Source organism: Vombatus ursinus, unplaced genomic scaffold, assembly GCF_900497805.2.
Source record: "Vombatus ursinus unplaced genomic scaffold, bare-nosed wombat genome assembly UNPS02005659.1, whole genome shotgun sequence".
In the NCBI taxonomy this organism is placed as follows: Eukaryota; Metazoa; Chordata; class Mammalia; order Diprotodontia; family Vombatidae; genus Vombatus; species Vombatus ursinus.
The window spans coordinates 25,761,442-25,787,889 of NW_020945437.1; the positions used below are offsets into that span (position 1 = coordinate 25,761,442).

Below are 26,448 nucleotides of genomic sequence, written 5' to 3' on the forward strand. Positions count from 1 at the left end.
CTTGCTCACAGTGTTTCCCTCATGCCATTCCCTACGTCCCTCTGTCCTCCCCTTGACCCTCTCTCTTACCGTGAAGGGAGGTGAACAAGTTCATTGGGAGGCTCAGGTGGCAGCTTTTCTGTGAAATGGGCCAACAGGTCTGATTTCTCTAAGAGTCTGTGGTCTGGGGAGAGGATGGAAAAAGCAGAGATAGGTAAAGAGGGGTTTGGCCAGGGAGACTCCATAGCCACCCAGCCCTCACTGTGTCTGACACCTCCACTAAGCTCTATTCCCAGCACTAGACACCCGGTGCCAGAGAAGGAGCCGAGATGGCATCCACCCTTCTGGAGAACCACGGGCCTGGGTCTCTTTCATCCTTCCATATTTATCAGCCATAATCTGTATCTTTTCTCCCCCTCCAAAAAGTGGGTGGCCTATAAACCCCTGCTCTGCCTTTGTGGGCTCCAAAGAGAAGATCTGAAACTGGTCCTCCTACCCCAAGACCTAGAAAGATTCAGAAGAGGACAAACAGGTCCAATATTATTTCCTTTCCTAATAAGGAAGTAGGAACCCCTGAGAATTATAGGTACTGAGACAGTCTAGCAGCTGGATTGGGCCTGGAGGGGGGTACAGGGGAGGCCTCAATTCCCCACACTTCCTCTTTCAACATTGTTTCCTCTAGAATGTGGAAAGCCGAGAGGCCAAGCCAGAGTGAGGTCTATCCATCCTGCATCCCCTTCTCTTCCTTTAGAACCAAGCACAGCACCCACCTCCTCCAGGCAGCTTTTCCTGATTGGCCACAACTACCTTTGCTCATCTACAAATTCTCCATGCCTCCTGGCTGCCTCCTCTCCACCCTCACCATACTTATCCAAGGTACCAGTCACCAAGTCTGACATTTTGCCTGCCTAGTTGCTAGTCATATCCTCTCTTCTTTTCTAGGTCTCAGTTCTAGAAGAATATTGACCTTCTTCCACTCATGCCAAAGACTTTGCGTATCTCTCCCTGAAGACTAAGGGGTCCTTAAGGACAAGGCTATCTCTTCCTCCATTTCCCTGGATCTGTAGCCTGACATCCCCTCCTCCCCATTAGAGTAACTTTCTATAGAAAGTGAAAGTCATGACATGGTCTCAGGAAGACTCTTTTGAAAGTCTATACTAAGTACTTTTTTTTTTTAATCAAATGCTTCACTTTTATTATAGAACCCAAAATACAGAACTCATTCCAAGGCTTCAATTGAGACTGATATCACTGAAAATGGACCATTTTCTCTCTACTGATTTTTGTCTTGATATATTTCCTTCCCAACAGGAACACTTTGCCTACAGGGGCTTTAAAGCTTATCAAAGTTAAAGTTAACAAAGTCTAGCTTACTTCCATAATCACTCCAAGCCACTCTTTTAAAGCATGGTCACCATTCCATGTATGTTAAACATAATAGTCTTTAAAAAGCTGCATTCGATTTTTCTACTGACAGCTCACACACAGGAAAAATGTAAAATCCTCATGTGATTATTTCATTCTTCAACCTTACCCTTCTTCCACAAGCCACCTTGGTGCTCTGCTTAGCTAGTGTGAAAATGGCTAGCTTAACTACCTGAATTATATAGACTCACACATTTTAACTTTATTACCAAGTTGTGCAGCACAAAGGTTTTAACTTGTTCAGTCCCTATCTTTACTTTGTAAAATGTATGACCCAAATGTATCTTAACTGATATGTTTGAAATATTTTTAAAATAACTAGTCATGGGGGCAGTTAGGGGGTGCAGTGGATAGAGCACTGGCCCTAGAGTCAGGAGGACCTGAGTTCAAATCTGGCCTCAGACACATAACACTTACTAGCTGTGTGACCCTGGGCAAGTCACTTAACCCCACTGCCTAGTCAAAAAAAAAGAATAACTAGTCATGGCTCAGATTCTTAAAATCTAGCCAATAGCTCACTAATGTTCAGACTTCTTAAGAGTCTGCCTAATATGATGGATGTTCTAATAAACCTTGTCTTTGGCTGAAAGAAGGCTTGGGTCAAATTCTTTCAGGCAGGACCCACGTGTTGTGATTTTGGGATCCCAGCACCCCAAACTCCTAAACCTCATCATTTTGATGGACCATGCGGGAAAACTGCCTAACCCCAAGTACTTCTCCAGCCAAGACTAGAAGGTATGTAAGCCTCCCGCCGCCCACTTCTTGCTCTGAAGTTGGGGTTGCTCTCCAAACACCAAGTTACGAGGCTGTCTTGCACTCGGCCTGATGCTCTCAGGCTCTCCATCCAGTGGTTCAGTTCGAGGCCATGGACCTGGGGAAACCTTCCGCAGCATAGAGGACAAGGACATCCGCCCTTGTCCTATCTGGAAGTGTATGACCAATTCTGTCAATTCTCTCGGCGAGAGGGAAGTGGGGAAAATTGCAGTTGCTTTTTTGGTTCCCTGAGGTTTACTTACTGCCTTCCCTCTACACTCCTGAATTCTCCTTCATGGAAGTTACAGGCAAAAGTTAGAACAGCTAAAAACATCTTGGGAGATTCTGGAGGTTTTGTGATAGATCATTAAGGAGTTTTGAAACACCTCTGTACAACCTGGTCACTCCCTTCTCTTGAGTCAAGAGGGTATGTTAACCCCTCTCATAGGAGAAGAGAGTTTCACCCTTTCCCCCTCACCTTTGATTTCGTCCTCCCCCACCTGGGGAAAGGAAGGAGGGAGGAGGGACAGCAGCTATAGTTTTACTGTTAATGTAGTTAACTGTTAATGATGAGATGTTGATTCTCTGTGTAAAGTAATTTGGAAATGAATTTAACAAAATTGAAGTCACCTGATTGGTAATGAGTTTGTTTCAAGTTTCAAATTGGTAAACTTTTGTATCAGTTATGTCAAGCAACTTTTCATAATTTGGTTACCGCTAAAATAATTTGGCTATTGTTGGTTATTGTTTTAAAGTGTAAACTAGCCAAAAAGCTTGTTTGGGTTATATATGGCTTGCTGAGAATTTGCAAGTATATAGAAATCTCTAATGATTGGCTTTTTACACTAGGACAAATTTAAGTTCGAGATGTAAATCCTGGAAAAAAAATTTTTCCTAAGCTGTGATTAATGAAACTTGTTGTTTGAGGTAAAAGCTCCTAGGATTTTATTTTGAGTTGTCTGATGGATCATAATCCATCAATAATCAATAATCTACCATCTGAGAGAAATTGCCACAAGCTACTCAGATAATGTGATACTGGTGGGAAGTCAGCATCGGAAAAGGCGAGAGGACAATTTTAGCCTCAGTCTAAGATGGCATCCTCCTGGCTCAGTTTCCCCATTGTGAAAAGGAATGTTACCCACCTGGCTTTTTCTGAGTTTGGCTATGAGGTGGATTTGATACTGCATGGTTGGAAAACTGAATTATCTGAATCCAAACAGAGCTAAGGATGTTTTATCTTGTCATGTCTGGGCCCTGCAGTCTTCTCTGTCAGATTTGTGTCTTCCAGACTACAGGCCATTCACCTACAACTGATAGCAAATAGTGGGTACCAGCCAATGTCCCCCCATCACTCCCTGGATGCAGTCTGTGCTCGGTTCCAGTCAACCTCCTCTTTGGGACACCCTCGAGGCAGGGACAGCTCTACGCCCCTTGCCAGCAGGAAGCAGTTTCAGAAGCCAAGACCTTCGCCCCTTACCCTAAAAGAACTTGGGTACCATTTGTTTGAGGGAGGAATGACGAGGATGGGATCTGGACCCCAGAAAGGAAAAACCCTGGACTTTCCCACAAGGCCAAATCTCTGGCATTTGCCTGAAGCTATAATCTCATCAACTGGCCTTTCATTGGGGCTACACCCAATCTCTCAATTCTCTGTTACCCTTAACCTAGTTTAGCCTTCCATTGTCTTACCTCCCTATGTCCACTTCCCACCCTTAATCCTATCGAGGCTCCATTCTCCCTTGGCCACATGGTCCAGGTCCCTGGCATACTATTACCTCACAGTCCATTCCCCCCCACCCAAGACTATTTGGCCACTCCTAGATCCCTCCCACAGTTTTTCTGTATATAAGGTCCATCTTGTCTCCATTAAGGTGCTCAGATTCTTAAAATCTAGTCACGACTCAGATTCTTAAAATCTAGCCAAAAGCTCACTAATGTTCAGACTCCTTAAGAGTCTGCCCAATATGACGGATGTTCTAATAAACCTTGTCTTTGGCTGAAAAAAAAAAAATAACTAGTCATAAAAATGTGAAGACCACTTAAATAATAACATGGTATATATCTACCAAGACCAAACAAAACAGGTTTTAAAATGCTTATTGTAAACAAGAGATAAGAGCTCCCTTGTATTTTAAATATACAACTTTCTTATGATCTAAACAAAAAAGAAATAGGAATATTGGGATAGTCTTATATTTGAAACTCAAGGGGACATAACTGCAGTCCAAAACAGCTACATCTGCAGGTCCAAAATATGAATTATTTATCTATTCTTAAACTGCCCCATCTATTCCAAGTCTAGTCATTTCCTTCTGCCTCTCCAAGATTAAGCACATGTTCTGCTCAGCTATATAATCAAGTGGCAAATGCTACACCGCCGACATCACAGGACCATTGCCTATAAAACTAGACCTGTGATGCTGGGCTCCAACTTCACTCCCTTACAGATCAATCATCATCTTTATCAGGAAGTCCTGCTCATACTGTGCTGGGTCCAAGACAACCTCTGCAGGGACAAGGGCAGGCATGGCAACAAACTCCCTGAGTTCAAATCCGGCCTCAGACACTCACTAGCTGTGTGACCCTAAGCAAACCATTTATCCCTGCCTCAGTTTCCTCATCTGCATGACCCAGAGAATAAAATGGCAAACCACTCCAGCATCTTTGCCAAGAAAACTGCAAATAGGGTCACAAAGAGTTGGACATGACTGAACCACAACAAAAGCAAGCCAAAGAAAGGGCTTCCCAAAGTTGTAGTTACTTTTGGCTGAAATGTCATGGTACTAGAGTCTTCTTCCTAAGGAGGACAACTGACTTTGCCTTGACTTTTCTGTCCTTAATATCCACTTTGTTGCCGCACAGCACTATAGGGATATTTTCACATACTCATACCAGATCCCTTTGCCAATTAGGCACATTCTTGTAAGTAACTCTTGATGTTCCATCAAACAGCATAAATGAGCTTGGATGTAATAACTACCTCTCAGACCACCAAATTTCTCTCAGCCAGCTGTATACCACACATTGAGTTTAATAGGATCTCTGTTAGTACAGAACATGAGAGCACGGACCTCAGCACCCAAGATGGCTACATACCTCTTCTCAAATTCACCAGTTAAGTGATGTTTCACAAATGTAATTTTTTCTAGGAACTCTATCATCAATTAATACAAGTTTGAACTGCTCTTGGGCTGCCATCATGACAGTTCTTCCAGAAGTGTCTCCTCCATCAGACTGCTGTTCTTAATAAAGCGTTTTTCATTCATTCATTCAATCATTCATTCATTCATTCATTCATTCATTCATTCATTCATTCATTCATTCATGTTCCCAGGAAGGTAGGAATAAGAGAATGCTTCCTCAAGCCCTCTGCATAATAACAATAATGTTGCTCATGATAGAAATAATAGGAGCTCCCATTTTAATAGAAAGCATTTTAAGGTGTATAAAGTACTTGACTCACAACAATTATGTGAGGTAGATGTTATCACTGTTGTTACCCCTACTTGACATATGGAGAAACTGAAGCTCAGGCAGCTCAAAAGTGTCAAAGCTGGACCTTCAATCCAGGTCTCTTCTGACTCAAAAGACGAGCTATTCCTACCACTCCACTGCTGTCCTTCAACACCTCTTGGCACATCAGTCCAGATCATAAGAGAGGACCTCAGAGGACATCTAGCCCAATGCCCTCGTTTTACAGATTAGGAAATTGAGGCCCAGAGAGGTAATGTGATTTGCCCAAGGTCATTCAAGTAGAATTAGGGTTGGAATCTAGGGCCTCTTGCTCTAAATCTGGAGTTCTTTACCCTGTCCCACTCTTTGAAGCAAACTCTCTGAAAAGTATGGAGAACAAGACCATGGGCATCTTTGAGAACCTGGTAGGGGCCTGTTAGAGGGAAGAGTACAAGAACCTGCCTGGAGGTGGGAGTCAACACAAAACTCATTATAAGAACTCTCAGCTAGGGAGATGGGGTCGTGAGGCAATACAGTATAATAGAAAATTCCTTGGAGTTGCAGTCAAAAGACCTGCTTTTTTGAGTGTCAGCTCCAATCCACAGGCAAGTGCTTAAATCTCTTGAGTCTCAATTTTCTCCTCTGTAAAATAAGGGATAATAATCTTTGCATCAACAACTTCAGAGAGTTAGTATGGGGAAGGAGCTTTGTAATCCCTAGAGCTATAGAAATGGGAGTCACTGGTATTACTCTGGAGCTGCCACCTAGGTCCCCACAGCTTCAGCCTCTCCTGCTGAGATCCCTGAGCTCATCACGGAGCCCACTATGGAGCCCATCACATCTGAACTCTCCTCTAGTTGTGGGAACCCAGGGCTTGCCACAGAGTCCAGGAGACCAGGAGAGCCCATCAGCAGGCTAGGAGCTGTGCAAGATAATGCCTAGAGGTCAGGTGAGAGGTCCCAGAAGCTTCCCCAAAGTCACCAAAAGGCAGAAGAACCTGACCTGGGCTCAAATAGGAAGAATGTGTTTCTTTCTTGTTGTGCAAGGAGCAAAGCTAAGGTCTCAGGAAGAGGTGTTTCTAAAGCTTTGGGGGAGGGGAGGCAGAGTGTGTGACATCAGGTCCCACTGAGGGCAAAAGGCAGCAGCAGGAGGGCCAGGGGACAGACTTTAGACTTTCATCTCCATGGATACAAAATAACGGTTAAGAGCTGAAACTGGATTATTAGACACATGTTCAGTAGACTAAATGAAATCTTTGGAGATGACTGACACATTACAAAGCAAAAAAACCAGCATTCGTCCTGACCAGAGGTTAGAGTCTTAACCACCATATCACTACCACCACCACCACCACCCCCACCATCCCTCACCCTGTACCAGAGCTGCAGCATGGGTAGGCAAACCAGGTTTTTGTCCAGGTGCTAAAATGGAAGTCCTACAGACAAAAGGATAGGGACAAAGAGTACTGCCCTGAACTTGGGAGCTCTTGTTGAGAGCAGACACTTCAGAGGACTGTCAGAACATCATTCTTGGGCAGAGAGGAAGCCTAGCTTCTTGGAAACCAGGGGCTAGCTAAGCAGAAGGCTAGAAAATGGTCCCCTAATTATGATCTATACACAGAGAAGAGGCTTTTCAGGGACCTGGGCCCTCCAGGGCAAGGGACCAAGATGCTGGGGATGGGAGATGGAGGATATGCTTCTCCATATCATGTCCAGCCAAGAAGAAGGCCACTAAATCTCTAGGATGCTAAACAAAACATAGTCCCCCAGAACAAGATCTGCCTCTGCCCCCCACCCCCACCCCATATGCACACACATTGTGTATTTTGTCCCAGGTGCTATTCCTAGTTATGATTCTGCCTGTATCAACCAACAAGCATTTACCTAATATATATACTGGTCATAGGACCAAGGACATGGACTAAAAATTGTGTCTACAGTGATAGGGCCATACTAAGAAATCTACATTTTCTTAGCTTGTCTTTTAAGGTGGAGAGGGGGAGGCAGGGAAGCTAGGGAGGGCAGGGCTGAGTTGGGAAACAATAAAGACAGCTCGGAGCTGAGATCAGGGGTTTTTGTCTAAAAACCACTGACTTGGTCAGAATCTGAACCTGTGACAGCCTCTCTGGCCTCATATCTGATATGTTGGATAACTGATACACAGCTCCTATTCTCATGGAGCATCTGGTCCGAAAAGAATAAACATGCCTTGCCCTCAGGGACCTCTGGATGTGACAGGAGGAAGGCCAAAGATCCAAGATACTCCTATAATCAGGAGTGAGATTGTGGGGCTTAGACAAGTCTGGAGGATAGCAGAGAAGGGAAAAATCAAGTTTGGTCTTCCTGAACTAGGTGGTGCTTGAACTACGCTTTGAAGGCTCAGACTCCCCTCTTTCCAAGGTGGCTTAGTCCTCAAATCCAGAGTTTCAGCCCTAAGGGGAAAAAGGTGCACTGGGACCCCCAAACACTGGAACTCTGACACCTTTTGGTCTCTAGAACTAATCTAGTCTTCTTTTCCTAGTTCCTCTACCCTCAAAGGGAATAAGGTGGCTGGGCTATCTCTGACCTCCTTGGGGATGGGGTGGGGATGAAGTCTGCTTTTTCACGCATTTCAGCTTCAGAGCTTGGCATTCTTAAAGGGTCATTTTACCACACCCACCTTCACCTGTCTGCTCCTCCCTCCAAGTCTGCTAACCCTAACCATCCAGGACAACCAAGTCCCCCTCAGGTCATACATTCTTTCCTGAGGTCACCTCTTCCACAATGTTTTCCTCCCTTTGCCCACAGACTCTAACCCAAACCACAGCGCCACCGCCCCACCCCAGGGACTCTACCGGAATACGGATCTCCCTTCCTCTCCCATATAAGTTCTCTAAACCCCATTTCTACCAGTTTCCCTCTGGCCCTCTCTATTCCTGAGGCCAACTCTCTGTTTACACCCAGCCTCCCCTCCAAATCCAGAAATCTATTCTATAAGGACGTCCCCTTTTCCTGGACCAGATCTCCTTTCCTCTTCTCAAATCTCAAATCCCTCCCTTTTCATCCGCAGGTTCAGAATTTCTGGGATCACTCCCTCTTCGTATAAAAGGTTCCTCTTTCTCCCAACCCTCCTAAAAAACACCTTTCTGTCCCACCGAAATTCCCTAGGAATACACGACTGTCCCTCCTCCTAGGATCCCAACCTGTGCCATTAGGGTAGGAGGTACTTCCTCGTCCTGCTCCTAAGTCTTTGCTTTCTTCAGGACGAGAATTCCGGAGCTGACATCTGCCCACCCCATAGCCTTTCTCTGCAGAGGCATCTCTGTCACTGTAGTGACCCACTGAGTGAGTGCCCCCACTCGCCTCCAGGGTCATGCTTATCTGTCGCCCCAGGCCTTTCTTCCTGACTCCCAGTTCCACCCCAGCGGCCCCCTCCAATCTCCAGGGACCTCCTGGTCTGTTTACCGCCCTGTCCCAACGCTGATGCCCCTACTCGGCTCCTCCCTACCCCCCCCCCCCCCCCCCCCCCCAGGGCTGCCACTCACAAGCCTCCACCAGGTCCAAGAACAGAGCCTTCTGCCTCCGGTCTCGCTGCTGCAGCTGGCGAATGATGTGCAGCTTCCAGCGGCAAGAAGCGGCAGGCGGCGAGCCTGGGGCGAGAGCCCCGGGTCCTGGCATGGCGGCTCCCTCCGCCCGCCCACCGGGCACAAAAGCTTCGCCGGCCCAAGGCCTGAGGACGGGGGCGGGACCTGCGCGGGGAACTCCTAGTGGCGTCACCAGAGAGGCGGGGCCTCGGGAATGGGGAAAGCCTCGGAATGTTCCATCCTTCGGAAGGCGGGGGGAAGGGGTGCAGGAAGATGGCAAGAGCCCACAGCTGCGGGGGGGGAAGAGAGAGTCCGACCACAGACGTTCATCGTTCATCGCTATCCACCCTTCTCCCTTCAAAAACGACAGGCCTGCCGGGCAGGGCCGTCCCCGCTAGTGCGGCTCTGGAGTAGGTTCTACCTACTCTTGAGATAGTATAGTCCTCACCTTCGAGAGGCTGTGCAGGCTTATGTTTAACCCTATAGCTCCCACACCAGAATGTTGCCAAAGTCTATAGGCTGATAGAGTAGGAAGGGGCCTCAAATGTCCCATAGTCTTCCTCCCTCATTTTGCATGTGAGAAGACTTCAAATCAGAGAAGTTAGCTGACTTGCCCGAGATCACACAAAGTGCCCAAGGTAGAGCAGAGATTCAAACCCCCGTGGGTTTGGGGGAAAAAAAAAGCTAACATTTATGTATAAGTTTTACAAAGCTTGTTTCGTAATCCTCACAACAACCCTGGGAAGTAGGTGCTATTATTATTCCCACTCTTCAGCTGTGAAGAAACTGAGGCAAAAGAAGTTAAGTGACTTGCCCAGGGTCACACAGCTAGCAAGTGTCCAAGGTTGGATTTGAATTCAGGTCTTCTTGACTCCAAGCCCAAGGCACCATCCACTACACCATCCTATTGCCATACTGTTTTCTATTGTTGTTTGTTGTGCGTCCTTAGTTTTTGAAGAGGACCAACAACATCTTGCTCATCAATTGGATTTAAATTCGACAGAGCTGCACAAAGTTGTCAGCCTCACTGTCTCCTCCAACCTGTCAGGATGACTGACAGGTGGATGACCTTGGCATCTTCTATGTCTGACCAAGCTCTAAGCACTCCACAGTGCCTGCCTTCATGGCTACTGGGACAAACTGTCCTCATTCACCCATTCCATCTTCACATGCTTGGGTCAGCTGTTTTTATTATTGTTGTGGTAACTACACTCAGCATGCTTGGGGGCTTTAGCAGGATGAGGAGCTCTCTGTCTTCCCTTCCCGCTGAAGGAACCCCACCTCTGAAGCCATACCCAGCAGCTGTCTTCCATTTCTGCTGGAGTGCCCCGCCTCTGCTTTTCAGAGAAAGAAAGAATTATTTGCCACAAGAGTAGGAGTTCAGTCCAGAGTCCTGGGAAGCCTGGGTCAGGCTCTTTTCCTAAAACTGTGGCTCTTTCTGACTCAACCCAAAGATGAGGTTGGACTCATGTGTAAGATCTTCCCAAAAAGGAGGAATACAAAGGCTATTTATTTCTTCTACCCAAAAGAAATGCTTAATGCAAAGGACTCACAAGCATGTATTAACAATGACTTAACCCAGCAGCAGTAACTTACGACTGGGGAGGCCTAAACTTTAACACCAAAACATGAAACATTTTTAGCAGGACAGCTCCACTCTACATTATCTCCCTCAGAGTTCATGTCTCCTGGAAAGCCAAGTCAAGGAAGAGTTGGGAGCCTCCTCCTATCTGTGGTATCTCCCCCAAGAAACTGGAGTACCTGTAAGGCCACCCCTCATAGTTCAGATGGTGCTGCCTGAGGAGCCCAAGAGCTTCCAAGTGCTCTAACGCATGACGTTGCCTCCCAGGCTGGAGACTTCCATCTCCAGATCTCTGTTCAGTCACCTCTGCTCAGGGAAAGAAACACAGAAGAGATGTCAGGGCTTTGAAATTCAATCTCAGGCTCACTTAAGCCAGCACTCTGTTGGCCAGCATAGGTGAGCAGTCTGCCATTTCTGCTAGGGTGCCCCTCCTCCACCTTTCATGGGAAACCCCTAAGAGAAAGAAAGAGTAAGTTTTTTTTGCCACAAGTTCTGAAGAGCTGAAGGAGGGAGAGGCATATATACAGGGTGGACCTTTAAAGTCTATTGAGTGGGTAGCTCTTCCTGTTTCTGTGGCCAATCCTCTTTGATGCAGCTTGCTATCCTCCTAGAGACCAAGGAACCACTCAGGACTGGCTTTTATCATCCCAAAGTGCCGAGTCCTTTGGTTCAGAGCACTTGTCCCTAGGCTCCAGCCAGAACAGGTGTTACTAGAAGTAGCCAGGGTTCCATATATGCTCCATGGGATGGCCACTGTTGCATTGTTCTTATTTTTCTGAATGACTCAATCCCTGCACAAGTTTGCACAAGGCTCTCACAAGTATTGCTTCAAGAAAGGCAGTGGAGCATAGTGGATAGAGTGATGGAGAGCTGGACTTAGAGTCAGGGAGGCATACATTTCAATCTTGCCTCTGACACTAATTAGCAGTGCGACCATGGGCAAGTCATTAAATTTATTTTTTCCTGCTTAATAGTATTTTATTTTTCCAATTACATGTAAAGATAGTTTTCAACATTCACTTTTATAAGATTTTGAGTTCCAAATTTTTTTCTCTCTCTCCTTCCCCCTCTCCAAAACGGCATGCAATCTGATATAAGCTATGCATGTACAATCATATTAAACATATTTCCATATTAGTCATGTTGTGAAAAAAGAATCAGAACAAAAGGGAAAAACCATGAGGAAGAAAAAAAAGAGAGAAAATAATATGCTTTCATCTGCATTCAGACTCCATAGTTCTTCCTCTGGATGTGGACAGCATTCTCCATCACAAGTCTTTGGAAATTGTCTTAGATCACTGTGTTGCTGAGAACAGCTAAGTCTATCAAAGTTAATCATCGGACAATGTGGCTGTTACTGTGTACAAGGTTCTCCTGGTTCTGCTCACTTCACTCAGCATCAGTTCATGGAAGTCTTTCCAGGTTTTTCTGAAATCTACCTGCTCATCGTTTCTTATAGCACAATAGTATTCCATTACATTCATAAACCACAACTTGTTCAGCCATTCCCCAATTGATGGACATTCTTTCAATTTCCAATTCTTGGCCACCACAAAAAGAGCTGCTACAAATATTTTTGTACATGTGGGTCCTTCACCCTTTTTCATGATCTCTTTGAGATACAGACCTAGTAGTGCTATTGCTGGATCAAAGGTATGCATATTTTTATAGCCCTTTGGGCATAGTTCCAAATTGCTTTCCAGAATGGTTAGATTAGTTCAGAACTCCACCAACAATGTGTTATTGTTCCAATTTTCCCACATCTTCTCCAACATTTATCATTTTCCTTTTTTGTCATATTAGCCAATTGGATAGATGTGAGGTGGTACCTCAGAGTTGTTTTAATTTGCATTTCTCTAATCACTAGTGATTTAGAGCATCTTTTCATATGACAATAGATAGCTTTAATTTCTTCATCTGAAAACTGCCTGTTCATACTCTTTGACTATTTGTCAATTAGAGAATAAGTCATTCAATTTTTATGAGTCTCAGTTTCATCATCTGTAAAATGGCAATAGCTGTAGTATTGTTTGTTCTGGTAGATTGTACCATGATGGAAAGTCTGGGGACATGGTCATGACAACATGTTTTGTGTGCTTTCTGAGGCCCAGTCTAGCTAAGTACAAAAAGGCCATTACAAGAAGGCTAGATTTTTTTTGGACATAGCTGACAATCCATGGCTAAAGACATGAGACAAATATAAATTGGCTCTTAAGTCCTGTGGGGCCATAATGTTGGAACAGTGGGAAAGAGGGTGAGAAAAATTTTCTATCAATTATCTCTAATAAAAATCTGTCCTTGAAGCTATATAGGATATAGTATATAAGGTCAAAACCCATTCCCCCAATAGATAAGTGATCATGCAATATGAACCATTTTCAAAATAAGAATCATAGGCTATTTGAAAAATGTTCCAAATAATAATAAGAGAATATGAAAATAGAGGTAATTATAATAAGAGACAAGAAGAAGAAGAAGAAGAAGAGAAATTCTAATTAAAACGAGTTACACACATCAGATTGGCAAAGATGACAAAGGATTGAAATGTCAGTGCTAGAGGAGTTGTAAGAAAACAGACCTGCTGTAATAGAGCTAGCTGTGAATTGGCCTAACCTTTCTGAAAAAACAATTTGGAATTTTGCAAGACAGTCACCAAATTACTGTAGCCCTCTGGCTCAATAATCCAAGTACTGGTCATGTACCCCAGAAATATTCAATGACAAATAAAAAGGATGAAAATACATAAAAATAATGACAGCCAAACTTCTTGTGATACCTTTAAAAAATACCAGAAAGCTGAAGGATAGTTGAACAAATTGAGGCACATGAATGTAAGGAAGTCAAGTCAACAAGCATTTACAAAGCACTCACAAGTGGCAGGCATTGTGTTAATTGATGGGGTTATAAAAGAAAAATGCTCTGAAGGAGCATCCTGCTCTGAAGGAGGTCATAACCTAATAGGGGAGAAAACACATAACCAATCCTGCATAATCAAGATATATGGAGGACTAATTAGAGACAATCTCAATCCTACTGAGCTCTAAGACATGACAAATAGGAAGGGTTCAAAGAGACAGGGTGTAGAGGGTGGATCACAAAAGTTTCCTGATTTAGGGACTCAAGTTAGAGAGGTAGACTTTGGGACTTTAGGAGTGTGTGGACGTGTCCAATGGCAACTTAAGTTGAGAGGGTTGAGAAAATGTCCTTAATTTTCAAGTGTTTGGGGAATAAATCAATGGACTTGGGTTGATGTGGGTTTAAGGCTACTCCTTTGTGCTAGACCAATTAAAAGGAGCACTCCCTAAAGTCCTCCCCTTTTTGCCCCTTTTCAGGAGAGGTCCAAAGACCTGAAACCAAAACCTAAAAGCAGACTTTGGTACCAGGGGTAGGGCAGGAGTGGGAGGTGAGAAGGGGGAAGTCATTGAAGTATAAACACAACAGCTACACCCTCCCCTGCCAGGACCCAACTGTCCATACCCACCTCAGCCCCAGTGATAACAACCTCTTGGTCCAAGACATGGTAGCCACTGAGATAGTGGGGAACTAGCAAGAATTCACAGACCCTGAATTCATGAGCCATAAATTCCCAGATGCAGCCCTGGAGAAGCAATGGCATAACCTTTTGATTTGAGAGAAGACAGTTATATAGAAGTGGCCTATTGGTGGGATTCCTTAAACCCCAGATTTATAGACTGTTGAAAGTGCTTTATCCTTAGCTTTCTGAGGGAATGTTTAGTGTTCTTGAAAACCAGGACTTCTGGAAAAGTAGCTTGGCCCTAAGTCTTCCACTGTGGAAGGAAGGAAGGAAGGAAGGAAGGAAGGAAGGAAGGAAGGAAGGAGTATTAATTAAGAGCCAATATGTGCCAAGCACTATGGTAAGTGCTTTACAAATATTATTTGATTTGGTCTTCACAACAATCATGGCAGATGGGTGCTATTATTATCCTATTTTCAGCTGAGGAAATTGAGGCAGAGGTTAAGTGACTTGCCTTGGGCCACACAGCTAGTAAGCATCTGAGGCCAGATTTGAAACATTACTGACTTGGTTCACAACAAAATTTTGGTAAATAATCTCAATTGGGGAATGGCTGACCAAGTTGTGGTATGTGATTATGATGGAATACTATTGTACTGTAAGAAATGATGAGCAGGATGCTCTCAGAGAAACCTGGAAAGACTTGCATGGGCTGATGCAAAGTGAAATGTACTGTGTACAAAGTAAACAGCAATACAGTAAGATGAAAAGCTATGAATGACTTAGCTATTCTCAGCAATACAATGATCCAAGACAACTCTGGAGGACTTATGATGAAAAATGCTCTCCATCCCCAGACAAAGAACTGATGGTGTCTGAATAAAGATTGAAGCATAAGTTTTTTCTTTATTTCTCTTGAGTTGTTTTTTTTTCTTTTTGGTCTATGTTTTCTTTCACAACATGACTATTATGGATATGTTTTGCATAACTACACAAGTATAACCTATATTGAAGTTCTTGCCTTCTCAGTGGGGGGGGCGGATCAGGAGGGAGGGAGAGAATTTGGAACTCAAAGCTTTAAGAACAAATGTTAAAAATTGTTTTTACATGTAACTGGGGAAAAATAAAATACTAATTTTTTTGTAATGCAAGAACTGCTTTATTTTAATAATTATATAAGATAAATACTTTGTTTATAGTGGCATTCATTCTGTTAAGTTGTGTGTGTGTGTGTGTGTGTGTGTGTGTGTGTGTGTGTGTGTATAAGATAATAATCTGATCTGTTTATGTCACAGGGTGAATTAGATTTTCTCCACTCCTAACCCTTTTCCATGTCTTCTTATCCTGGAAAGATGGAACTTGTTTTCAGCCAGGCATCAGGCTGCTTTAGACGGCCATCTCCATTTTAATAGCTGGGTGAGGGTTGTAGTCTTCAATCAGGAAGTCCTCAGCCTTGAAATCATCTATGGTTTTAACTTCTCGAAGAATTTTGAGCTTAGGGAAAGGTCTTGGTTCTCGCTGAAGCTGAATTTTCAGTGGCTCAATATGATTCAAGTATATATGAGCATCTCCCAGAGTGTGTACAAAATCACCGGGCTTCAGGCCTGTGACGTGAGCAATCATGTAGGTGAGCAAGGAGTAACTGGCAATGTTGAACGGCACCCTGAGACCCATATCTCCGGATCGCTGGTATAGCTGACAAGAAAGCTCACCATTCAATACATAGAACTGACAGAGAGTGTGGCATGGAGGCAATGCCATCAGAGGAAGATCTTTAGGATTCCAAGCACACAGAATGATCCTTCTGTCATCAGGATTGGTTTTGATTGTGTCAATGACTTTTTGTAACTGATCCACTCCTTGTCCGGAATAATCTGTATTCATCTCTTTGTATTCTGCCCCAAAATGTCTCCACTGGAAGCCATACACTGGTCCCAAATCTCCTTCCTCTCTGGTAGTGAACCCCTGCTTGTCCAAAAAGTCTCGAGATCCATTGGCATCCCAGATTTTTACTCCTTTGGCGGAGAGCTCCTTAGCATTTGTGGAACCCTTAATAAACCACAGCAGTTCCTCCAGCACACCCTTCCAGAACACACGCTTGGTCGTCAGCAAAGGAAACTCATCTCGGAGGTTGTAGCGGGCTTGCAAGCCAAATACGGACACGGTGCCGGTGCCCGTGCGGTCCTCCTTCTTGCAGCCACGCTGCAGGATGTGCTCGATCTGCTCCAGATACTGCTTCTCCCCGTGCGGTCTGGGCGGCGGTCTGGGCGGCGGGCTGGGGCTGGGGCTGGGGCTGGGTTCGGAGCCCTGGCTGGCGGCGGCGGCCGATGCAGCAGCATCCTGAGGCTCGGCTCTCGGTTCCGGGCCCAGCTGGCTCGGCAGCTCGGAGCCTGTGGCGGGCATGGCTGTAGCGCGGGGAAGGAGAAGAGGCGGATCAAAGTGGTGCAGCTTAAAATACTAAATTAAAATGCTCATAGAAAGAAAAGAAAAAGAATAACCTCAATGGGACCCACCTTTATATAGAAGGCAATCCTTCTATACTTCCCCAATCCATTCATTCTGCTTGTTACTGTAACAACTATTTCCAAATCTTTCCATCATTTGTCAAACTACCCATGATGCCTCTGCCACAGTATCACTAGACCATGGCGTATGGCGAGGGGACTAAGAAGACTGGAAAAGTAGAAGAAGCCACATGTGGCTTTAAGGCCTCAGGCTCCCCACCCCTGGACTAAACTGTAAAGGGCTCTGAAAGTCAAGCACAAGATTTTGTATTTAGTACTGGAAGTGATAGGGAGATCAGATCAGCTGAAGACCTTGTCTCTAATTTCACTAAAACAACTGAGGCTGCTCACCAAGAACTCTCTCTTCTCTCCTTCTCTTCAGGTCACATAACTTAGCTGTCTTTCCCCACTCTCTCCTTGTCCCACACAGAGGTGGCCCCTCTCCTCCCCAAGGCCAACCTTTCTACACGCACAAGTGGCGCCATTCCATCCACCTTCTCCCCTGTCATTGCCACCATCTTAAGCTATCTTCGATAGTTCCCTACCTAATGGCTACTTCAGGTTACTCATTTCTTCCTCATTCTCAAAAAAACCCTCATGAGATCAGTCCATCCCTGCTAGCCCTAATTCCAGATGTCTCCGACTTTTCATGACTAAATTTGAAAAGGTCATCCACATCCACTTCCTTTCCTCTCCCATTCTCCTTAATTCTGCCTGCTGGCTTCTAACCACATCATTCCACTGAAAGGGCTCTCTCCCAAGTTACCGATGATCTCTTAACTGCCAGATCTAATGGCTTTTTCTCAGTCCTTATCCTTCTTTACCTCTCTGCAGGCTTTGACACTGCCAATCCTCCTCCTTGCTATTTTCTCTTCTCTACGTTTTTGTGACATTACTCTCTCCTCCCACCTGACTGCTCCATCTCTACTTTGTTTATTGGATCTTTCTCTGGGTCATGCCCACTAACCCAGAGGGTAACTCCTTGGCCCTCTTCTCTTGTTCCTCTCTACTATCTTGCTTGGTGATTTCATCAGCTTCCATGAGTTCGGTTATCATCTCTATGCTGATGGTTCTCAAATCTACTTATTCATTCCTGACTTTTCTCTTTACCTGCAGTCCCACATTGGTTGTTTTGTTGTGGTTCAGTAATGTCCAACTCTTCTAGATCTGATTTGGGGTTTTCTTGGCAAAGATATTGGAGTGATTTGCCATTTCCTTCTCCAGATCATTTTACAGATGAAGAAACCGAGGCAAACAGGGTTAAGTGGCTTGCCCAGGGTCACACAGTGTCTGAGGCCATATTTGGACACAGGAAGAGGAGTCTTCCTGACTCCAGGCCTGGTGCTCTATCCACTGTGTCACCTAGCTACCCATTTGCCCATGTCTCACATTACCAACTCTCTACTGGACATCTAGAATTGGATGTCCTGTAGATATCTAGAAATCGACATAACCATAACAGAACTCATCATTTCCCCCAAACTCTCCCATCTTCCGAACTTCCTTATTACCACAGAAGGCACCACCATCCTCCTAGTCACCTAGGCCTGACACCTTGGCATCATCCTCTGCTCTTTACTCAAACTCACCCCACATATACAATCTATTGCCAAATCCCCCTCTCTCCATCAACGCAGCTTCAGTCCCTCCTTACCTCATGCCTCAACTACCGCAAAACAGACTGCTGGTCAGTGTCCTCAACTCAAGTTTCTCCCCACTCCTTTCTGTCCTCCACTCAGTTCAACATAATCTTCCTAAAGATCAATGTAATCTTCCTAAAGCAAAGGTCTGACCATATCACCCCACTCCACTCGTTCTGGGGTGTGCTGGAGCCAGTTTAAATGGCTCGGGAGGGCTGATTGTCAGATTTTCAGTGTGAGAAGTTACACCTCAAAAATTTGGGCTGGATTTGTTGTTCTGTTCATTATCTACACTTAAGAAAGTGATGGAGAAAATGATAATGATGGAAATTGAATTTAAAAGTGTGTCCGGCATACAGTTTTTTTTTTTACCCAGACAGCTGGTTGTTAAACATCTACCAGTATACCACTGCCCCTACTCAATAAACTCTAGTAGCTCCCTATTACTTCCAGGACTAAATACAAAATCTTGTGTTTGGCTTTTAGAGCCCTTTACAGCTTAGTCCCTTCCTACCCAGTCTTCTTAGAGCCCTCCCTATACTCCATGGTCCAGTGATACTGGTCTTGTTCCTTGAATGCAAAGCTCCAACTCCTGACTCAGCCTTTTCATTGGCTGTCTCTCATGCTTGGGATGCTCTTTTTCCTCACCTGTGCCTCCTGGCTTCCTAATTTCCTTCAAGACTTAGCTAAAATCTCATCTTCTGCAAGAGGCCTTTCCTGCTCCCCAATCTTTACTCCATGCCTTCCCTGAGGCTGCCACCCATTTATCCTGTACATGTCTTATATGTGCATAATTGTGTATGTGTGATCTCCACGAATTGTGTTTTTGCTTTCCTATGTATCTTCAGCACTTATTACAGGGCCTAGCACACAGTTTGAGCTTAATAAATGTTTCTTGACTGTGAATTGAAGCAGTGGATTCCTTCTCACTGGAGGTCTCCAAACAAAAGTCAGAAGAATTTTGTCAGATATGTTGTAAAGGGGAATTATTTTTTACATTCAGGACTCTTTCAACTCTGAGAATTCTATGACTCCAGGAGAAAAGAATAGGCAGGTTTTTGCAAATTATATTCCATAGCAGAGGCAGCTAAATGGTCCAGTGGATAGAGCACCAAGATATGGGTCAGAAAGTCCTAAGTTCAAATCTGGTCTCAGACACTTACTAGCTGTGTGACCCTGGGAAAGCCACCTACCTTCTGTTTGCCTGAGTTTCCTCATCTGTAAAGTGGTGATAATAATAGCACCTACCACACAGGGTTGGGTAAAGATCAAATGAGAGAGTACTTGTAAAGTGCTTAGCACAGTGCCTGGCACATAGTATGTTGTATATAAATGTTAACTATTATTAGTAGTAGGCCACATATGCAAAATCACAAAACTGACTAAAGATGTAGAAAATACAGGATCCCACTGTCTTTATTGTTTGTTGAGTATAGAGAAGACATTTCATTCTGCAAAGGCTCTCCCCCAACAAGGTGTCTTCCATACCCATGTTAAAATCACAGAAAAGTACTTAAAAGATGTAATAACAGATGTAATAACTTTGTTTGACCCCTCTCTGATTGTTACTATCCTGTGAGGTATCAAGCAGACATTGGTCAAAGGTGTTTGGCATCACCACGGAGACTAACCAGAATAGAGTCCAAATGGAAAGACGATTTCCACCTACAGAGAATCCCAGATGCTTCTGTTTATGGATAACATTGGAGGATTGTGTCAAGCCCTGCAAATTTGCATAGCCTCCTAAATAATATCCAAAATTTCTCTAAAAAATTTGACCTAACTATCCACATAAGAAAAACCAAGTGGATAAAGATTGTTTATTGAACCCATAGAGGTAGTGTGTGTGTGTGTGTGTGTGTGTGTGTGCGTGCGTGTGTGTGTGTGTGTGTGTGTGTGTGTGTGTGTGTGTGCAGGGCAGCTAGGTGGTGCACTGGAAGGAGAGCTGGGCCTGAAGTTAGGAAAATTTGAGTTGAAATTCAGCTTCAGACATTTACATGTGTGTAGCTGTGTGTCCCTGGGAAAGTCATTTTACCCCTAATGCCTCAGTTCCTCATCTGTAAATTGGGGATACACTGGAGAAAGGAAATGGCAAACCACTCTAGTATCTTTGCCAAGAAAACACCATGGACAAGTCCATGGGGTCACAAAGAGTTAGACACACATGAGTAAAGTCAATGCAACTAAGATTAAAAGAAAGGTAGAAAATTGGGAAAGAATTTTTACAACCAGTTTCTCTGATAAGGGCCTCATTTCTAAAATATATAGAGAATTAAGTCAAATTTATAAGAATACAAGTCATTCCCCAATTGATAAATGGTCAAAGGATATGAACAGGCAGTTCTCAGATGAAGAAGTTAAAGCCATCTATTGTCATATGAAAAAAATGTTCTAAATCACTATTGATTAAAGAAATGCAAATCAAAACAACTCTGAGGTACCACATCACACCTATCAGATTGACCAAGATGACAAAACAAGAAAATGATAAATGTTGGAGATGTGGGAAAATTAGAACACTAATGCATTGTTGGTGGAGTTGTGAAACGATCCACCCATTTTGGAGAGCAATTTGGAACTATGCCCAAAGGGCTATAAAAATGTGCATACCCTTTGACTTAGCAATAGCACTTCCAGGGCTATATCCCAAAGAGATCATACAAATGGGAAAAGGACCCACATGTACAAAAATATTCATAGCAGCTCTTTTTGTGGTGGCTAAGAATTGGAAATTGAGGGGATGCCTATCAGTTTGGGAATGGCTAAACAAGTTGTGGTTTATGAATGTAATGGAATACTATTGTGCTATAAGAAATGATGAGCAGGTAGACTTCAGAAAACCTGGAAAGACTTCCATGAACTGATGCTGAGTGAAGTGAGCAGAACCAGGAGAACCTTGTACACAGTAACAGCTACATTGTGCGATGATTAACTTTGATAGACTTAGCTGTTCTCAGCAACACAGTGATCTGAGACAATTTCCAAAGGCTCATGATGGAGAATGCTATCCACATCCAAAGAAAGAACTATGGAATTTGAATGCAGATCAAAGCACACTATTTGCTATTTTTTTTTCTCTTCTGTTGAGTTTTGTTTCCTCTTTCTGGTGGTTCCTCCTATTGGTTCTAATTCTTACTTACAACATAACTAATGTGAAAATATGTTTAATAGGAATGTATATGTATAGCCTATATCAGATTGTGAGCCATCTTGGGGAGGGTGGTGGGAAGGAAGGGGGAGAAAAATTTTAAACTCAAAAGCATATGGAAGTGATCGTTGATAAATCAAAATAAATTAATTAAAACAAAACAAAAACCAGAGTTAGATACAACTGAACAACAGCACATATATATATATACACACACATACTGATGGCCTAACTCTATATTGAGAGAAATGATTATTAAATAACCATATTGGGGAAATCCAATGTTTGTTCCCTTCCTATCTCCCCATTCTGTTCTGGGTCAAGTCAGCATCTAAAGCACATTGCTAATAATGAGACTGGATTAACTTCCTCCTCAATCTTAATTTGGTTCAGACCCCACCCAAGTGTGGAAGCCTCTGTGTTCTACTCAGGCTTGGGGGGGAGGTGAGTGGGTACATCCTTTGTCTAGATTTCCCAAGGCTGGTGGAGGTCTGGGAGTGAGAGTGATCAGAATTATGTCCCCCAGTCTCTCATTAGAACAGGTCCACCTCATTTGTAACATTCATTCTTCTCATTAACTGGTTTTTTTTTGGTTTTTTTGTTTGTTTTTTGCTTTTTGGTGAGGTGATCAGGATTAAGTGACTTGCCCAGGGTCACACAGCCAGTAAGTGTAAAGTGTCTGAGGCTGGATTTGAACTCAGGTCCTCCTGACTCCAAGGCCAGAGCTCTATTCACTGCGCCACCTAGCTGCCTCTCTTCTCATTAATTGTTAACCAATCAGAGTTGATTGCCACCTTCAGGAACACCCACTCTTCCAAAGGCATATAAGTACTGAGTGGGTTCCACGAGGGGTCTTTGGCATTTGAGAGTGCCACTGACCCCTTTTATTAATTATCCACTAACATAATTAATAAAATGGTTAATTACACAAAAACTATGTCTCTAGAACTTTTTGTACATCAGAATATACATACATGTATATATATAGATATATGTATATATCTATATATATGTTGTTTTCAGCTGTGTCCAACTCTTCATGACCCCATTTGGTGTTTTTTTGGCAATGATACTGGAATGGTTTGCCATTTCCTTCTCCAGCTCATTTTACAGATGAAGAAACTTGAGGGTGAAGTGACTTACTCAGGGTCACATAACTAGCAAGTGTCTGAGGCCAGATTTGAACTCAGAAAAAGAAATCTTTCTGACTTCAGGCCAGGCACTCTATCTACTTTGCCACTTAGCTGCAGATACACACACACACACACACACACACACACACACACACACACATAAACTGATGAACTAACTCTGTACACATACATATGCATACATACATATATGTATGTAAATATGTATATACATATGTATGTATATATATATTTATATTTATTTATGAAATAGCCACTGTAGTTAAATATTGATATGAACCCAGAACTGAATAAAAGGAGAGAGGTCTATGTTACCTTTGAGAAGAAGTACAGTGCTTTTAATGGCCTTAATTTCTCTCTGGACCAAAGGTATATCTTTTCAATATCAATATTCATTATATATAGCTACAAAACATGGAATATGACAGTCTGTGGAGAATTAAAGCTTTAGGTTAACCAAAAGGCAATGCAGAGGCAACTGGTGGGAAGGAGTAGTATTACAAATTACAATCACTGGCAAAAACATGATTCTTGCCCTCAAGGAGCTCACATTCTAATAGTGGAGACAATGCAAACTATTAATGCCCATACAAGATATATAGAGGATAAATAGGTGGTAATATCAGAAGGAAGGCATGGAATAAGGAAGTGGGGGAAATGAAAGGCCTCTTCCAGCAGGTAGGGTTTTAGTTGAGTCTTGAAGGAAACCAGGGAAGGCAGGAGGCAGAGGTGAAAAAGAAGAGCATTTCAAGCACAGGAGACAGACACCAAAAGGCAGAAAGTCAGGAGTTTGGAGTGCCTTCAAGGAATGACAGGAAGATGGTAGCATGCCACTGTAGCTACTACCAACAAAGAATTGCCAGAAGCTGCATAAAGGATATCATCAGAGACACGTATGATTGGAAATATAAATGGGTCAGTCCTATAGCAAGAGTAGGGAATAACCAAAGGACAATCCATGTGCTCTACTGATCTGTTCTTCTTCCCTTCTGTTGATGAGTAAATTTAGTAATATACATTTTCCCCCAAGGACTGCTTTTGATGTATCCCAAGTTTTGGTTTGTTACTTCATCGTTGTCATCTATGTTTTGTTGTTCGGTTGTGTCCAACTCTTATTTGTGACCCCATGGGGGTTTTCTTGGCAAAGATACAGGGGTGATTTGCCATTCCCTTCTCCCACTCATTTACAGATGAAGAAACTGAGGTAAACAGGGTTAAGTGACTTGTCCAGGGTCACACTTGTCCAGTAAGTGTCTGAGGCCAGATTTGAACTGAGGAAGAGGAGTCTTCCTGACTCCAGGCCCAGCACTCTATTCATTTTTTTTGCCTAGTTGCCCTTGTTGTCATCTTCCATGAAATTATCTATTGTTCCTATGAACAAATTCTTTGAACCATCAATTCTTTAGAATTACTTTATTTATTCTCCAATTAATTTTTAACATTCTCTAAAGACCTTTTATTGAATATAATTTATAGTATGTTGTGGTCAATAAAATACATGTTTAATATGTCTGCTGTTCAGCATTTGTTTGTGACAATAATAATAGCTATCATTTATGTAGCACTTTAAAGTTTGCAGAATGCATTGCATATGTTATCTCACTCCAGCTTCACTTAAGCCCTACTACATGGTCAAGTTTAGTAAAGATGCCATTCACAGCTTACAAATATGTATACTCCTTTCTACTCCCATTTAGTAACTATAACATTCCACAAGTTTGAACATCTTCTCCAAGCTTTTGTGACACTGCTCTTTCAAATTTTCTCCTCATATCTGTCTAACCACTATGTCTCAGTCTTCTTTGCTGGATCTTCATCCATGTCATACCCACCAATTGTAGGTGTACTACAATGCTTTACCCTGGACCCTCTTCTCTTTTTTGCTGTACATTATGTTACTTATTGATCTAATCAGCTCTCATGGGTCTAATTGTCATCTATGCAAATGATTCCTAGCTCTATACCTCTAGCCCTAGTCTTTCCTAAGCACTAGTCTCACATCATCAACTGCCTTTTGGACATGGGTATTTCAAATTCAACAGGTCTAAAGCAGAGCTCATTGTCCTTCCCAACAAACCCTCCCTTCTTCTGAAATTCCCTATGACTGTCAACCTTTGTGTCATATTCCGCTCTTTACTCTCACTTACCCCGCACATCCAATCCATACTGGACCCAGTCACTTCTGCCTTCAGAACGTCTAATACAGGTCTCCGCGCCCCACTACTCAACATGGCCCCCAACCTAGGTCAGGCTGTCATGCCCTGGTCTACCTGATTTAAGTCTCTACTCACAGTTTTATAAGCTACAAGTTGCAAAGCAGGTGCCACTGTGCAATAGCACGGGCAGTTCCTAGTCGGGGGTTCCCCAGACAACGAAGTCTCCCGCTCTGTCCAACAGAAGTGACGTTACTGTGGCCAGTCCTACTTTCTCTACCGATAGAACTGGAGACGTCAGACTCGAATTCCCAGAAGGCCACGGGAGCTCAGGGGGACAGCCATCTTGGACCTGAGCCTTTCGGGAATTGTAGTTGCTGTCCCCCTCTCAGACTGCGGAGGTAGGTCAGTGGACTACGACTCCCAGAAGGCCATAGAAACTGGCCTGAGGGTGGGGTTAGGGAAGGCGCCGTAAAAGCAGCCTTGTCCACAGCACACCAGATCGTAGTTGGCAGCTGGTGCTAGTAGTATAAACGACATCGTGATGCCGTGGCTCCAGCACCTGTGGAGGGACACAGAACCACCTCAGGGCGGAGCTCCTGAGAGAGAGACGCGGCGCTTAAGGACGGGACTCGCAATCTGTTCACACCAGCATTGATTCGAAGTGGCCGGCAGGGGGCGCGGGCGCAGTGTGACTCAAGGTGGCCCACCGGAGGCGCAGGCGTAGTGACTCGTAGTGATCTAGAGCGGGCTCACCGAGTCGCAGTTGGGAAACCCTGACAACGACGCATGCGCAGGAGTAAGCGCCCCTTGCTAATGGCGATTATCTTCTTAATAGCGTTGTAATTCCTTACACTTGACACTTTCCTAATGAGCTTATCCTAATCCCTTATCTGGACACTCCCAGCAAGGAAAGCCTCACGAGTTTGTTTTCCCTGTCTTAAGGAGAAGGTAACTGGCACAGAGACGGGAGCTCACCGACCCGAGGTCACACAGCGCAGCCTAGCCTGGAATTTAGAAATTCTAGGGCCAGCACTCCCTCGTGGGGCGTGATCCAAGGAGCCTGTAGTGTTTTTCCGTGGGAAAGAGTGCTGATTTGCAGTCAGAGGACTTGGGTTCACATCCCACCCCCTGCCACTAGGTTGTCTAGGGGGACTTTTCAGGGACGGTATGACTGTTAGGACCTCAGGGGACCTTGGCACTTTTCCCTCCTGGCAAGGACTGAAATGCCAGGAAATGTGTCCAAGAGACACCCCACTCAGTCAGAAAAACCAGTGCCTGGTGTTGGAGGGGAAGGAGAAAGACAACTCCTGCCCTCAGAGAGCTTCTAATCTAAGAGAGAGACTGTCTGAGCAAGGTGGCACAGGATCCGCCTTGGGATTGGGATGATAAGTAAATACTCAGACCATTTGGGGTACATAGTTTAGAAAAGACAGGATCTCCACCTTGAAGGAGCTGCCTGTCTGGTGAAGGATGCAGAATTATAGATGCTGGGTATTCCCTCCAGGTGATGCGGATTGCAGCCCATCACCGCATCATGTATGCCTCTTGTCCCGTCTCCCTATAAATTTGGCCCAGGGTGATCGCCCAGTGTGCCAGGTGCCTCCCTCCCTCCCTCCC

The 26,448-nt window shown here is 44.0% G+C and overlaps 1 protein-coding gene and 1 pseudogene across 9 annotated transcripts in view; both read right to left on the bottom strand.

Annotated features, from left to right (window-relative positions):
- Positions 1-9,273, bottom strand: part of ATG16L2 (autophagy related 16 like 2) — a 36,203-nt gene extending 26,930 nt beyond the window's left edge. For all 9 annotated transcript variants that reach the window (XM_027848022.1, XM_027848015.1, XM_027848014.1 and 6 more), the window contains exons 1-2: positions 9,137-9,273; positions 70-163 (exon numbers count right to left, since the gene is read on the bottom strand). In XM_027848022.1, coding sequence (XP_027703823.1) covers positions 70-163; positions 9,137-9,269 — 227 coding nt within the window. In that variant the 5' untranslated portion in view covers positions 9,270-9,273. The remainder of the gene's footprint in view (positions 1-69; positions 164-9,136) is intronic.
- A 6,081-nt stretch (positions 9,274-15,354) lies between these two features.
- On the bottom strand, positions 15,355-25,111 carry LOC114032812 (annotated as a pseudogene).
- Positions 25,112-26,448: the final 1,337 nt, after the last annotated feature.